The sequence below is a fragment of the Tursiops truncatus genome, chromosome 21 (assembly GCF_011762595.2).
Source record: "Tursiops truncatus isolate mTurTru1 chromosome 21, mTurTru1.mat.Y, whole genome shotgun sequence".
NCBI classification, from domain to species: Eukaryota; Metazoa; Chordata; class Mammalia; order Artiodactyla; family Delphinidae; genus Tursiops; species Tursiops truncatus.
The window spans coordinates 21,270,333-21,286,521 of NC_047054.1; the positions used below are offsets into that span (position 1 = coordinate 21,270,333).

A 16,189-nucleotide genomic window follows, 5' to 3' on the forward strand; every position below is an offset into this window, starting at 1 on the left:
CACTCACTATGATATTTTAAGGAAAACTAGTTAAGTTCTTAGAATATGCCCTAGAAATGCAGATTCCCAGAAGACATGTCTAGAGGCAGCAGGCTCCATGTGCCCTTTAAATAATCACACCTTGGTCAAGGTCACCTGGGGGATGAGCGGAATGGTCTAAATCTCTAAGGATGTAATTGTCTTTAGTAATCCTAGATCAGAGCTGGAAAAACCCAAGCTCCCAAATTGGAAATATGAACACTGTCTGGGAGTTGGATGACATTATGGAATTACTGCTGACATTTTTAAGTGTGATAATGATATTTTTGTATAAAGACTTTATGTTTTAAAGACGTACGGACATGATGCAGTATGTGGGGTTTGCTTTAAAACCCCAGGTGGGGAAGGGAGGGTCGGGGCAGGGGTAGAGATGGAACAAGATTGGTCATGAGTTGATGATTGTTCAACCTCACGCGGCAGGGTGGTGGATGCATGGGATTCGTTAAGCAATTCTTGCTACTTTTGTATATATTTAAAATGATCCATTAAATAAAAAAATTTTTTTAACTTTTTAGAAAAAGCTTCATTCTGGTGTGCCCTGATACAGTCTTCAAATGAACTTGGGGGGACTGCATTGATGGTTCTCAGCCTAAAGGGACAGAGAGAAAGGAGGGCAGAGAGAAAAGAGAGGGCGGTAGTTGGGAAGGAGCAGTTTTGGGGTGAGCCAACAGGAAGCCACCCTGCAGGAGTCCTGCTGGGACAGCCCTCCTTGGCCGCCCGCCAGTCACCGGTGTTACAACAGGAGCAGCCTCGTAAAAATACCACAAAAATACCACGGGGCTGAGTCAGCCTCACCTGCGCAACGTCGGCACTCACGCCAGCCTCTGTCCACCCATCGGAGGCGTCGGAGCTCATCATGGTGGGCTTCACGGCAATGGTGGGCTTGGAGTAGGGCGAGCTGCTCAGGCCTTCATCTTCCGGGCGGCCGCTCTCGGGCCTGGGGGGCAGGCGAGGCGGAGGGGGCAGGCTGCCAGCTCGGGGCTGGGGGCGGCCAGGTGCCGGCTGGTGGTCGGTGCGCAGGCAGAAGCAGTTTTTGCAGGACCCGGGCTTCCAGATGTGCTCCACAAAGTCGCTGCACGCAGACATTTTCGGGCTCTCGGGGTTCACTGGGATGGTCTGGTGCATCTTGAGCAGCAGGCGGGGCGCTGGTTCATCTTGCGCCTGGCTCCCTGCCGTGGTCTCAGGGGAGGCGGATGGGGCTCACAGGGTGGCTTCCTGGAAAGGCAGAACACTTGCCTCATCAGAGATCTCCCCTGCCAGAGGACGGGGGCATGATCAATTCGGGTCTGACGATGTGACTGGGGAGCAGAGCGGGGAGCAGGGGGAAAGGAGGAGAAAGAGGTAAAGATGAATATTCTATTTATTCTGAGACCCTCACCCATTTGTCATGAGGCTCTTAATCCCTTTCTAGTGGTGTGGCCTTAGAAAAGCCCTAAAAGCTAAACACAGCTCTGTTGCATGAGTAGAGAGCGTAAAAGACACTTCAGTCCCCTAAACTCCTGAGTGCTTGGAGGTTTGGGGCAGTTAACGGGGAGAAACCGCACAGGGCTGGCGATGAGAAGCTTGTGGCTGACCCATGCCTCCCCTGCTGCTAGGGGTCTCGAGCCTGGGACTCTGCCCCAGAGAAACAAGAACTACCAAGTAGGACAGCAGATAAAAATCGTGGCTTCTGGAAGACAAGCCACAATTTTTAACCAAGAACGATGTGTGTGGGGAGGCAGGCCTGGGCTCTGAAATCAGCACTGTAACCCATACTTGTGAGGATATGGAGACAGAAGTGGTGAGCAAGGGGGGAGGTGGGGTGCCGGCTGCCCCCCAGGGACCTTTGTCGGGAGGTCTGGCATCTTGGGAATTCGCCCTCCCCGGCCCCCCTTTCTTAGTATGCCTCATTCAATCCAGGGCTCAGTGAGATCAATACAGCCAGAGCTGCAGGGCCAGGGGGAAACCGAAAGAGAGATTCATGGTCACAACAGCCCTGTGGTCTAGGGCTGGTTAGGCTACAACAGAAGGAAGAGATGATCACAGTTATTTTCCCTACGAGGCCCCTGAAGGGGAGGCAGTGAGCTTGCTGAAAGAGTTTGTTGCCTCTGACAGTAAAAACTGAAGGCTGAGAGTTTGCACCATAGAATTCACTCAGTAAATTCACCATTGAGGGGGAACTCGAAGGGTTGCAGATTTTAACTAGTTAACCTGAATAACATCCATCAGGTAGCTGTCATCCCCATTTTACAGATGGGAAAAGAACGGCAGCGACATCAACTAAGACTTGGCCACAGACACAGAGAGTTCGGGGGTTCTAGAAAAAGAAGCCAACTTTGCTGGCAGCTCCTCATTATCACCTCACTCATCACCTCATTCTTTATACTGAGTTGCTGCCATTATCTGTTTGCTGCTTTTGCTCTTCTTTCCTCATTTAAATGAACTAACTTCCTCAAAAGGAGAGCGTTCAGGAGAAAATCGTCCTGAAGAATCTACAGTGAACATACTCTCATTAAACAGGGAGGGTTTGGCCCTGGGATCTGCTTTCCACTTTCCTCCCGTGAGACCTGGCTCTGAGGTTGATGCTGTCCATACCGTCAACAGGACTAACCAGGTGGAATGAGCCAGGAGCCCCAAAGATCATTCCAGAATCTCTGTGGGAAGAGCTCTCTTTCTGGTCTCCCACACTCACAGAGAGGGGTGCCTATTCAACAAGAGCTGAAGCTATATTGGCCTCTTTTCCCTCCAAAGTTAACCAGGAAGCCCACCGCATCATCTTTAAGCTAAATGAACTCTCTGAAATAAAAGACAAGTATTTGTCTTTTAGTTTGTGACCGTTGTTAGGATTCACGCATCAAGATGATTGCAAGTTGGGTTCTCCTCCTCCTGCTACACCCAAGTTGCAGGTTCATTCCCTGCCAAGTTCCCAGAAGAGGTCACTAAGCTTCAACGGGCAGAGGAGAGCAAGGGTTTTTCTTTCTCCAACAATCCCAGGCCACGGAGAGCTCTAGGCTCTGCTGCTAGATTGTGGAAAGAGGAAAAAGTGGAGGAGGTGCTCTGGTGTTCAGTAAGGCAAATCTCCATACCCCTGCCCCGAGGCGAGGAGAAAGTCCTTTCCTGGGGTTCCTGGCCCCCCTCTTCTACTGCAGGCAGAGGCTCCCACGCCCCAGGTGGGATGGAAGGCGAGAGCTTGGGAATTGGTTCTGTGTGGGCTCAGCTCCTTCCTGCAGCTCCTCACAGGGCTGGGCTATCTGAGGACGGGGTGGGGGGGGGGGCGGGCATCCTACAGATTAGCAAAGCAGCCGCTTGGGGTAGCCACGCCTCATCTCCTGCTCAACAGGCAACTGACCCACGCTTGTCATGGTTACTTGGTGCCGGAGGTTCCCCTCCTGTGCCACAGATGGCCCACTCCAGCCCTGGGACTTTTGGTAGGCTCTGGATTACCAACGTTCGGGAAGCTTCCAGAACCTCTCCCCAGTTCATGAGCACTCTCCTTGCTCCCATCCTCAGCTCTGAAATTCTCTGACGGTGAGTACAACTTCTACCACAGACTGGAGAGGTTTTTCAGGAAAAAAGAATGAAGATGAGAACAGAATAAAGCCCTGAGCTCCTCTCCATCGCTGACTCATTACACATCCTGTTAAAACTGGTTTCTCAGTCACAGCAAACAGAATCTATCACTACATCAAGCCAGAAAGGATTCTCTCTGTCTAGAGAGGTTCTGTGCTTGGAATTATATCCGATTTGTTTTAAGTAAAAGACGGTGGAAAACTCAAGTGGCACTCACAAAGCAGGAGCCCTGCCTGCCTGCCAGTGCCAGCTCTCCACAGCCTGGGAATGGCACCTTTCCAGCCCACATTCCTTGCCTCCGAGGGGAGGTAGCCCCCAGAATTATGCAAATTCCTCCATTTCAGTGGGAGGCAGCGGTGTAAGATTAGAAAAAGATCTCAGCATTCTTTCTGATCCAAGTCATGATAAAATATCTTTGCCTCTGCAAACTTCTGCACCAGATTTGTGGCTAAAGTGTGCAAGATCGAAGCTGTCAGACACACACCCACCCCACTGGAAAAAGAATCCGAAGAATGGTGACCAGATCCATAAAATGAAATCTCTGGGCTCCAAGTGCCCCTCATACTTGCATGGAAAGTTGCTCACACCTTACCCTGAAGTGACAGAACTCCAGAAAATACTCATCTAAAAAAATTATCTATATTACAGTTAGATGAATGCAACACCGGAAGAGAGAACTATTTATGAAAGTGTTTGTCTGGATTTCAACACTCCATTGACAGAGGTTGCCCCGGCAGAAAGGAGAAAGTGACAGCCTTACCTCCCCTCTCCCCCCCGCACACACAGAGGGTAAATCATGATATTCGCTCAACTTTTAATTTTCTTTTTTCCTTCTCCAGGGCAATGTAATCTAATCTCAGCAGTAGGAATGTGGTTTCTGTGGGTTAGACCCATTAGTCTAAACCAGTAAGGAAGATACCCGCGTTCCACAAGACCCCATGATAGCGAAATAACCGCACAGTTTCCCAGTGCTTCCTGTCAAATTTCCGGCTCAAAAAGGGAAGGGGTTGTTAAGGACAGTTCAGGCCAATGGTCCATAGGGCCTTCCCAACCTGACTCGGGGCTGGACGCCTTGCAAAACTCCTCCCTCCTAGACCTTTGGGCTTTGCTATCGGCTCTGCAAAGCCATGTGCTTGCTGGCTGAGCTTCACCTGAGAGAAACATACAGAGCCGGCCCTGCCTCCATTCTCAGTGGAGAGGTTCTGTTTTCTAAGAGAGAGAGAGAGAAAGAGAGAGAGAGAGAGAGAGAGAGAGAGAGAGAGAGAGAGAGTGTGTGTGTGTGTGTGTGTGTGTGTGTGTGTGTGTGTGGCTGGGGAAGCGGCAGCACAAGCAAAGGTTAACAACGTGCCCACAGTAGCCTTTCAGAGGGCTCTGCCACGGCTCAAGAAAAAGGCATCGTCTCGTCCCCCTTGGAGACCCCCAGGCTGGCATCCAACTCGGGGCTGCCTAAGAGGCAACTACTAACTTGGGGCCCCAAAGCATCACCCCCGGGGTCCTGGTCCGAGGCGCGCGGGCGGTCTCTCCCTCTCTGCTCCTTTGACAATCCTGCGGCCGCGGAAAGGCAGTCTCCACAATAGCAATCCCCAAAGCGCTCCGGTCTCCTGCCCCAAACCCAGCAGCCAGACCAGCGAGACCAGCAGAACAGTCGGTTCCCTTGCCGGAACTCGGAGGAAAGTTTCCCCGTTCGAAAGAGCGCGATTCTCGAATGAATCGAAAACACCCCTCCGGCTCCCCGGTCCTCCGGGATCGGCGCCTCCACCTCGGGCGCAACCCGGGGCGCACGCGGTCCGGACGCTCCACCCTCCCCCAGCGGCCGCCTGTCACTCCGGGGGACGCCGACTGGGGTCGCCCGCTCGGTAACCGCCGCGCTCCCCCGGAGCTTCCCTCTGCGCCCACGTTTGCCAAACAAAAAGAGGCAGGCTTTGGAGAAGGCGCCGCGGGCTCACCTCGGGGCCGCGCTCCCCCGGCCTCGCCGCTGGTCTCCGAGCCGCCAGCCGCCCCGCCGAGCGCCTCGGAGCATTGTTTGCAGAGTGTGTGCGCGCGGTCCGTGCCCGGCCGCGGGCGGTGTCGTCTGCCTGGGCCCGGCGGCCGGGTGGCAGCTGCGAGCGCGGCTCCGCCCCCTCCGCCTGCGGTGGCGCCGCCCGCCCAGCCTCAGCCGCACCTCCGGAGTCCCTGCCGCCGCCCCGCGCCCCCCGCCGGCGGGCGCGCTCCCTGGCCCCTGATTCCTCCCGGAGATCCACGCCCCGCCCCTCCCTCACGCTCCCGACGGAGGCTCCGCCCCCAGCCCGAGACTTGGAGGCGTCCGACCCCCGAGCGAGCGCCCTTTGCCACCCCTCTCCAAGGAGGGCCCGAGGGGTTCTGCAGGGGCGAGTTTCGGTTGTCTAAAGCCTTCCTTTTCCCATGATGTGCGCATAGGTATGTAGTTGTCTTGCGTCCCTTCATCCTGCCTGCTCTGAGAGACCCTGAGAGGACCAGAGAGGCGTGGAGTGTACAGCCCCAGAGCTGGAGGGGCGGGCGGGTGGGGAAGGAAAGCGAGGGGTCCGGAAGGGAATGATGAGGTCAGGACCGAGACGCGTTCCGAAAGCTGCGTGGGCGCCGAGATTGTCATGACTTTTGCAGGTAGGAGGAGGCTGACGCACGACCCAGCCGGACTGGGAGTCCTGACAGCGGATTCTGGGTCCTGCTCAGTCCCTCGACTGAGGCCTCAGGCAAATGGCTTAACCCCCTTGAACTTTAGTTTTCTGAAAGAGGAATACAACGGTTAGAGTGGAAAGAGCTGGTCTTCCTCCACACTGGGAAAGTGAGGGCTTTCGGAGGCCAGTATTACACCTGTGTTTACACCGTTTCCAGTAAGTGACTCATTCACTGAGATAGAATGAGTTCGAGATAGTCCTCCGGCTAAAAATCTTTTAACCGAGAGTATGACAGCCTACGACCCAGTCAGTGCCCTCCCTTTCTCCTGCTGCCTGCAACAAGCTTGCACCTTGACCTGGGTGTTTCCTCAAGGAGCTCGCACCAAGGTCACCACCTGGCGCTGGCCTGGTTGGGGGGAATTCGCGAAGACCCCAGAAAAACACTTGTGGCTTTCTCTCTGCTCCTTCCTCCTTCGCAGAGAGGCAGTGTATAGTAACTCCAGCGGGAGTCCTCCGCCAGGCAGCCCACCACGATGCGCCTGTGAGTCTCCACCCAGCTCAGAGCAGGAAAGCTGGTTCTCCTTGAGATTCCTGCGTTCTCTTAGCGATCCGCCGGTGACGGAGCAGGAATGGGGGGTGGGATGAGGGTGGGGAGAAGACATGTATTTGAGGTTTGGTTTCTGTGTGAGAAAAAGAGAAAGTTAGAAAGGATATTTAAAAAAATACTTGCTGTGCTCCAATGTCACTGATTTCTCCTGAGTATGAGTAGAACTGGGGAGAAGGTTTAGAGGGAGGAAAGTACGTTAAATACCTACCCTGTGCCAAACAACCCCATGCGAGGGACATCATCCCCATTTCACAGAGAAGAAGACCAGGGCGCAGGGGGTCACGTCATTTGCCAGGGCCCATCAGCTGAAAAGTCGTGGTCCTGGGGTTGGAACCAAGAGCTGTCTGACTCCTCTGATGGGCAGTTCCACTCTGCCACTCTGCCCTCCGCTAGTACTGGTTGTCCAGCTCTATTTTTCTTTCTTCTCGAAGTGAAGGGAAACCATTTGAACAAACATGGAAGGAAAACTCCGTTTAGGCTCCATCATCATCCAACAAAACTGAAGGGTCAATCCCACTCATTTACAGAGAGACCAGGAGGGGAAGGTGTTGATAAGCAGGTAGGGACAAAGTGGTTGTCGCTGGAGAAATCCAAAAATGACATCAGGAGGTGCATGCAATTCAGTTACAACCGAAGAGGGCAAACCCGGGTGTTTGACAAGTTCCTAGTTCCCATGATTCAGGTGGGATATCTCCGTTCTTCCTCTGTAAAGCCTGGTGGGGACACCCACCCCGCGGAATGGAGCATACAGGAGGCACTCGCGTTCCCACATTGTTCCTTCTCTTTACTTAATTTGTCTTTAATATATTAACAGGCTAAAGAACGTAATTATAAGAAGCAAAGGCTATAGTATAAGATTGGCGGTTCTGTGGCATGGTTCAGCAATTGAATGGTTAATTCAGTCTTGCAAAATAAACTGTTTTCAAGCGTTTTGCTGCGCTCACACGAAGTAAATGCATTATACTGTAGTTGCTGACATATAAAGTGCATCTTTTAATGCAAGCGACATGGCCTTAAAACTGGCTTCATCTTGCCTAATGAAAAGAATAAAAAAATACGTCAAAAGAGTTGCTTAGATCCACACAAAATACCCATTATCTTATGCAGTGCTCCACCAGTGACTGTTAAGTATGTTATCTCCTCAGTGAAGCTACAGTAAGCTCATGCATTTTAATAAAAAATTCTTGCTTGAACTTCCAAAATTCACCCTGCAATGCAGTGCAATTAGTGTATACACAGCATTCTGCGTCTACCCGCTTATCAGTTCATTTTCACGACATTTTTAACTGCAGGGCTTGGCTTCCCAGATACAGAGCAGACCTCGAAGAAGAGTGATTCCCTTCAGGGTTTTAGTCCTGGAGCACCATTCTGTACAAGAGAGCAGTTAAATTTGGGGAAATTAAGACAAAGTCTGGGGCAGGTGGTGCTTTGAGGTAAATAAGGGTAAAGTAATTTGGAATTAGAAAGGCAAAAAGGTAGGATTAAATTATACAGAGAAAATAATGCTAGCTGGGGTACTTGAGGAGTTAGCATGAAGATTGGACCAAAATAATCCAAGCCTGTATCTCCCTAGCTGGAGAAGAGACCTCAAATGATAGAGAGGTGTTCAATTTTAGTCAACAAACATTTCTCGAGTGCCTTCTCCTTATGAAGCACAGGATGAGGGAATATAGGGGGAAAAAGAAAGATGAAAAAAAGACAGAATAAAAGCTCTATGAGAGGAAGATAAGCTAGGAGCAGTGAGGATTCAAAGGAGGAAAAGATAAAACCGCAAGAAGTGGTTTCAGGGAGGAAGGGGCTTTGTAGGATGAGAAGGATTATAATTTGTGGACAGTGGGGACTTTCCAGACGGAGAGAGTGGTATCCGCAAAGGAATGGACGTGGGCGAGGCAGAAGACTTTTTGAGAGATTTCTTATCCAGTCTGGCTGGAGCATGATTATTGGAGACAAGCCTGGAAATGGCGTGGGGCACTGGGCAGGAAAGGCTTGCTTTCTAAGTGAGCCAACGGGAGAGGATTGACATTTCTCATCAGCTGGACGATGCTCTCCAAGTTAGTTTTTCATTTGCTCTGTCTGGATCTTATATCTCAGGTGGATTAGGAAGTGGGAGAAGAAATTGGAGACAAGGAGACTGGCTTAGAGTTTCTAACCCTGGTCCAGATGGGAGGTCAGGGCTTGATAAGGGACATAAGCAGGGGCAATGGAAAGGATGGATGTTGGAGGGAGGGCTTTGAAAGGCATCAAGAGGGAGATGTGGGAACTGGATGCTTCCTGATCACTGTGAGCAGTGAGATCTTAACTACTCATGGCTTACAGGATGGGGTGCTTCCTCTGTGTCAGGCCCTGTGTGCTACATGCTCTATGTGCTTTCACTTAAACTGCACAGGGACTCTGAGGTCAGTGCTGTTGCTGAGGGAGAGGAGGGAATCAAAGATAACCAACAGAACTTTCGCTTCAAGAGACTGGTAGAAAGATGATGTCATTAGTACAAATAAGGAAGTCAGAGGATTTCGCTTGTGGTCTCTGGAGTCTGAAGTGTATGGAGCCATCTGGTGAATGAAGTTCTCCTGCCAGAGTGGTGTCAGGAGCCAGAGGAAAAATGAAAGAGCTTGGAGGGGTGGGTGAGGAAGGAGCAAAGATGAGGCGAAGAGAGGCCTGGTGATCTAGAAGGCCATGCATGAAACAGAGGCGCTCTCTTCCAGACCTTGTGTAATCCGGAGCAGTGTGAAGAGAGGTCTCTTGGAGAGGATGGAGGAAGCATTGTCAAGGGAATTCCAGGTTTCTGCTAATTGCATGAGGTGGGGTGTGTTCAAGACCAGCTTAAACTCTTAGTTACTTTGCTTATATCAGCAGGTGTTTCCAGCAGACCCCATGGAAGAAGTAGATCAAATGGGAGCACAGATGGGATGGGAAAGGCCGGCTTGACAGGGATGCAAGTCGGGAAAAGGGCGGATTTAGCAAGGGGAGGAGGGTGACGGCAGGTGAGAGAGGATGAAACTCCTGGAAGCCATGGGTGTGTGCCGGGCTGCCTTGGTGGCATCTGGAGTCCCAGAGCCATCATGGAGGGGATTGCCAGGGTAAGGAGAGAAGGAAAAAGGTCTTCTGAAAGTTTGCTGTGAGGAGCCCTTCTGGGTTCCCTCTGTCCTGCGAGAAGATGGTATTCTCAGCCAGCCAGTAAAGGTTCCTAGGCGTACGCGGCCCCACTCCTCTTTCTTTTTCCTTCCAAGTGATAATGAGCTCTTTAAGTTGCCAACCCTCAATTCTCTCTTCCTTCTCGAAGGTGTGGAAACTCAATCTGATCAGTTAATCCTGGTCCTGTGGTTATGGCATCACATCCTTGTGTCCCAACTTTGTTTTTTTTAAACCATTCCCAACATCCCGTTCTTCCCTGTCTTTAGTCCCAGGCAGTGCTACCCAGGATAAGCCATGTTAAATAATTTACATTATTTTATCCCAAGCACTGAATAGATTCCCCCCTCCAAACTGAAAGCTATTATTTAAATAACTGCAGATGTCAGAATCTCAACCCACATGGGACTGAAAGCCTAGGGTTCAGGATTGTTACGACGTTTCTTTGTGCCCAAGCGCCGTAGAACTCAGATGTCAGGTGTTGAAGAAGGAAAACACTTTTCTCCCCTTTTATAATATAATTACAGTGAGATGTGTATTCAGTGACAGATACCTTATTGCAAACCTCATTTTTTTCCAAAATGTTACTGTTATGGATTGACTTGTGTTCCCCTACCACCCCTCCCCCCAAAAAGATATATTGAAGTCTTAACCCCCAGTATCCCCAATAAGGTCAGATGTGACCTTATTTGGAAGTAGGGTCTTTACAGATGTAACCAAGTCTAAATAAGGTCATTAAGGTGGGTCCTAACCCAGTATGACTGGTGTCCTTATAAAAGGGGGAAATTTTGACCCAGAGACAGACACACAGAGGGAGGACAGTGTAAAGACACAACGAGAGAAAGGCCATGTGGGTAAAGTGATGCATTTACTAGCCAAGGAAGGCCGAGGATTGCCAATGCGCCCCAGGAGCTGAAAGACACAAGGAAGGATTCTTCCCTGAAGCTGTCAAAGAGAGCTTGGCCCCTGTGACACCTTGATTTGGGACCTCTAGCCTCCAGCACTGTGAGACAATAAATTGCTGTTGTTTTGAGCCACCCAGTTTTTGGTATGGCCAGCCCTCTGTTTCTAAGGCTTCAGATCCACAGCTGGTTGACTCCAAGGATATGAAACCCAAGGATACAGGAGGCTGACTGTATTCCTTGAACTACCTCATTTTATATAAGGGACTGGAGCATCTGTGGATTTGAGTATGCGGGGCACTCCTGGAACCAATCCCCCACGGATACCTAGGGACGACTGTACTTTGTTAGAGCAGCCCTAGGAAACTAATATAGTTCCTAAAATAAAAATGTTCCAATGAGTGATATACACTACAGCTTCTAGACAGATGATCGATATTTTTCAAAAATCAAGAACATGACCTACAGAGGCATGTTAATTAATGCCCACCATGAATGTAATGCCAGACAGTTCACTAGAATAAGAAAGTCAGAGTGTCCCTTCATTCAACCTGCCCGAGGAAGAAAAAGGTCATTCTTTCATCTGTAGCTCCCTCTTTCTCCAGTTTTAAGGTCCATGGTTAGGGGAAAGTCCCAGTTCCTTAATTGAGTTTGTATTTGCATGGTTGAGAAACTCTTTACCTCCACACCCAGGCAGTGTGCATTAAGTATCTCGAAGCCCATCAAGGGATTGTTCTGGGTCCACAGACACATCCAGAGATGCCCTTAATGGACCTTAGAAGTCATCTTGGCCTAATCCTTCACTGACAAATGGGGGCCCTGAGGCCCTAGATGACCAATGTGACTTGCCCAAGGTCTCATAGAACATTTCATAATACTTCTTCTGAGCTTTCAAGGTTGTTTGATTTTAACGTGAACTCAGCTGTGAGTTAAGGATGTGAAAATGAGAACTATTTGAAGAATTAATTCATCACGCCCACTGCTTGGCTTTCTGACTGAGCTGGGGTCAGAGTTGAAAAGCAGCAGAACATTTTACACTGGGAAGGTCACAAAGGAAAAACAAACCCATTTGAAAGATGTGTTTACTTACCCTCAAGCAGACCTCCTGATGGCGCAGCCACATTGGAAGACAGTCTGACAGTTTCTTAAAAAGTTAACTGTAAACTTGTCGTATGGCCCAGTAATTCCACCCTCAGATATCTACCCAAGAGAAATGAAAATATGTCCACACAACAACTTGCATACCAATGTTCATACAACATTATTCATAATAGTTAAACAGGGAAACAACCCAGATGTCCATCAACTGGTCAATGGATAAGCAATATGTGATATATCTGTATAATGTAATACTATTCAGTAATAAAAAAGAATGAAATAGTGATACCTGTGGCAACACAGATGGACCTCAGAAACATGCTAAGTACCAAGTGAAAGAAGCCAGACTCAAAAGACAACTTAATGTACGATTCCATTTCTGTGAAATATCCAGGGGCTTCCTTGGTCGCACAGTGGTTAAGCATCCACCTGCCAATGCAGGGGACACGGGTTTGAGCCCTAGTCTGGGAAGATCCCACGTGCCGCGGAGCAGCTAAGCCCGTGCGCTGCAACTACTGAGCCTGCGCTGTAGAGCCTGCGAGACACAACTACTGAGCCCACGTGTCACAGCTACTGAAGCCTGCATGCCTAGAGCCCATGCTCCGCAACAAGAGAAGCCACTGCAATGAGAAGCCTGCACACCGCAACGAGGAGTGGCCCCTGCTCGCCGCAACTAGAGAAAGCCTGTGTGCAGCAACAAAGACCCAATGCAGCCTAAAAGAAAAAAAAGAAAAAAAAAAAGAAATATCCAAAAAAGGCAACTTTTCAGAGACAGAAAGTAGATCAGTTGTTGCCTAGGGCTGGAGGTGGGAAAGGGGTTGGAGAGTGAGGATGAACTGTAAATGGCCATGGGGGGGATCTTATTGAGATGATGAAAATGTTCTAAAACCAGATTGTGATGATGATTGAACAACTTGACCAGTTTACTAAAAATTATTGAGTAGCACGCTAAAAATTGTTGCACTTTATCGTATATAAATTATACCTCAATAAAGTTGTTTATAAAAAGAGAAAGATGGAATAGTATTCAGCCTTAAAAAGGAAGGAAATTTTGACACATGCTACAACACAGATAAACCTCGAGGGCATTAGGCCAAATGAAGTCAGCCAAGAGGACAATTGCTGTTTGATTTCACCTAAGTACCTAGAGTAGTCAAAGTCATGGGGACAGAAAGGAGAATGGTGGTTGCCAGGGCTTTTGGGAGGGGGGAGTGGGGAATTATTGTTTAATGGATACAGTTTCAGTTTGGGAAGATGAAGTTCTGGAGGTGGATGGTGGTGATGGCTGTACAACAATGTGAATGTCCTTAATGCCATGGCATCGCACACTTAAAAAAAGTTATAACGGTAAATTTTATGTTACATATATTTTATCACAATTAGAGAGAGAGATCACCCGTGTCTCTGTGAGAGAACTGCCTGAGTGTGAAAGATGAAGCAGGTCTGAGAAATCTCACGTATCTTTAGGTCAGTGAGCCTTAGTCATTCAGAAGGCCATCGGGTTTAAACTCCTGTAGCAGATAGATGGATCCATGATTCTCTAACATCACAGAAACTCCAGGCTGATTGCTGCCTGATAAATCAGGTCAGGGTTGAGAAAACATCACATGCTTTACTGTGGTTGAACAGTTGCTTCCCCCCTCGTCTTTCCCAAGGCAGCTTCGGTTTCGGTTTTACTAGGTCAGTAGGCTTCCCGAGTGTCCTGACCTCTGTGTTGTTGTTGACTTTGACAGGAAACCTTCTGTGTAACCTTACCTCTGAGACCCAGTTATCAGTTGCCCAAACCCAGCCATAAGGATGTCATTCCATGGACCATATCTTAGAGGTTTTCACTTACAAAGGTAAGCCGGTGCTCTAAATCAAGTTTTCCTGAGGATTTTTTCAGTGGTAGAATAAAAGGTTTCTATTTATCTAAAAAGAAACATGTCATTTGCCATCTGTTGTAAAGTTGTCTAAACCTCTTGAAAAACTGTTTCCTTTGGTTAGTCACCCTTGAAGTGAGGTGGCCTTTTCTCTTTCCCTTCTTCTTTTTTTTTTTCCTTAGCTTCTCTTTTTTAAAATTTTTTTTTTTTGCGGTACGTGGGCCTCTCACTGTTGTGGGCTCTCCCGCTGCGGAGCACAGGCTCCAGACACACAGGCTCAGCGGCCATGGCTCACGGGCCCTGCCGCTCCGGGGCATGTGGGATCTTCCTGGACCGGGGCACGAACCCGTGTCCCCTGCATTGGCAGGTGGACTCTCAACCACTGCGCCACCAGGGGAAGCCCTTCTTAGCTTTTCATAGAAAATATACCACAAAAGGATCTTAAGACAATTTTTGGACACAGAGCATTTTACCAATAAACAGCCTTGGCCCTTTGCAGGAGTAAAATCCCATTTTAATACAGCACAAGGGACGCTGGAGAGAGGTCTTATTTCTCTCTGCGGTACACCACATGGTGAAACCAAAAAAAAGACTTTAACTTGCTTCCTCCTTTCAGGTTTCTGAGTGCGTGCACTCAGTCCAGAGACGTATGTTGCTTGGTTTCTGCATGGGGTGGGGTGGGGTGGGGTGACATGGGGGAGCAAATAAACCTCCCCTGTAGGACCTGCAGGTACCCTGTAGCCTCCTTCAATTTCAGGTCCACGGTACATAATTGACACAGAGTATCTATCTATGCCAACCCCTGCACCTTCTACAAACACTGACTCTTATTAGTAAATTACCTCTTCCCAAGTCATAATGTCACAGAATTAGCATTCTCATTTTGCATCTCTGTCAAGTAGTAGGGGGAGGACTTGCCTAGGCAGACCAGTTAATAATCAAGTGTAGAAGATTGGAGGGAAAAAACCACGATTAATTTGGTCTTCCAGAGCCTCTGTATAAAACTCCCAGATAGCGTCGCATGCAGTGTCACCAGTGCGGCACTTTGTGGAGTCGGAATGATCAGCGCACTCCTGATTGGTGCTGACATATAATAATAATTGTGGCCGAGAGGCTCCTGGAGGGACACTTGGTGGAGTATCCAGTGACCACAGAATGTAACCGATTCAACAAGCTTTGCAGTGACCAGTGAATGGGGAAAGGGGGGCATCATAGCTAGAAGAGAGAGCAGAGCAAAAGCTTGAGCTGATTTACTGGAAAGCCCCAGGCCTTGTTAAGGAATCTTTATGATAATAGCTCTTTTGACTGGCCGTTCTGTTTTTTCCCTTTCAGAAGTAGCAATGGTGGTTGGCTGGGAAAGATGTGGAGAGAGCAGGGTAGGAAGGGGGTCAGAAGACACGTGACAGGGCTGATTAACAAGTAGTCTTTGTGAGCATTGGCCAGGGGACACCTGCAGCTCTTCCAGACATGCCTGCCCAGTAGGGGTGGTTTGAATGAGAAAACAGCTTCCCAAAAGATGTAACACAAGAGCATAAAAGGAAAAGAAAACTGTGCATTTGTGAGATGAGGGAATTGTAGAGTTTTATCTCTGATTCTCCTTTAAATAAACCTTTTACTATCTAATACTCTCACCCGTAGGTCAGGGCTCACCAGATGACGAGAGAGAGGACTCATTACCAGGGCTCCAAGCTGGTGTTTTGCTCAAAAAGGAATTTGCTTTCAAACAGACATGTATTCACTAATCTCTTTTCTTAAAAAAAAATAAATAAAACAAACACAAAATCTCTTCCAACTCAGCTGACTAAGTCTGAGTGGGAATGACAGCAGCATTCACTGGCGTGATCCCACAGAGCAAGTGTCCAGGATGAAAATAAATGTGACTTTTCCTATCAGGGCACAGTGGTGCTTTGTTTGTAATTCAATTAAAGAACAGGCGTTACAATGCTCTTGTATGACAGAGGAGATAATAAAGAGATCCACATCTTTGGGGCTGAAATTCAGCTAAACCTGTGCTTGACAGTTTGGAATCAGTATCTTAAGAGAGCCAGAAGGGGACAGTCCTTGGTTTCCAAGGGACTATACTTGGGGGAGGGGGGAGAAGCAAAAGAAAAAATCCTCGTACCTTCCATGTTCAACCAGCTTAGCCCAGATGTATTCTAGGTGGTTGTTTCTCAAATTTATTGATATGTTCCATAGCTAATAGAGCCTTGATGAATATCAATTGTGTGATCATATTGTGAGATATTAATTCATCTTTCGGTCTGTCTATCTCTCTCTCTCCCCCCCTATTGAAATGCTAAGTCGCCAAATAAGGTCATCACTTAAGTTTGGTTTTAGCAGGACTTGGAAGGAATTAAGTGAGGTGTCATC

General features: G+C 48.7%; 1 protein-coding gene and 1 long non-coding RNA gene across 4 annotated transcripts in view; one reads left to right on the forward strand and one right to left on the reverse strand.

The window, feature by feature from the left end:
• Positions 1 to 5,677, reverse strand: part of PRAG1 (PEAK1 related, kinase-activating pseudokinase 1) — a 53,220-nt gene extending 47,543 nt beyond the window's left edge. Inside the window, exons 1-2 of one of the 3 annotated variants that reach the window (XM_073798525.1) lie at positions 5,535 to 5,677; positions 835 to 1,254 (exon numbers count right to left, since the gene is read on the reverse strand). In XM_073798525.1, coding sequence (XP_073654626.1) covers positions 835 to 1,164 — 330 coding nt within the window. In that variant the 5' untranslated portion in view covers positions 1,165 to 1,254; positions 5,535 to 5,677. Of the gene's footprint in view, positions 1 to 834; positions 1,338 to 5,534 lie in introns of all 3 variants that reach the window. The other 2 variants (XM_073798526.1, XM_033848789.2) reach the window with 2 other exon arrangements.
• A 96-nt stretch (positions 5,678 to 5,773) lies between these two features.
• The window catches only part of LOC109547676 (uncharacterized), a 161,916-nt gene continuing 151,500 nt past the window's right edge, over positions 5,774 to 16,189 (forward strand). The window contains exons 1-2 of the long non-coding RNA XR_012328868.1: positions 5,774 to 6,003; positions 13,691 to 13,798. This is a non-coding gene — a long non-coding RNA (uncharacterized lncRNA). The remainder of the gene's footprint in view (positions 6,004 to 13,690; positions 13,799 to 16,189) is intronic.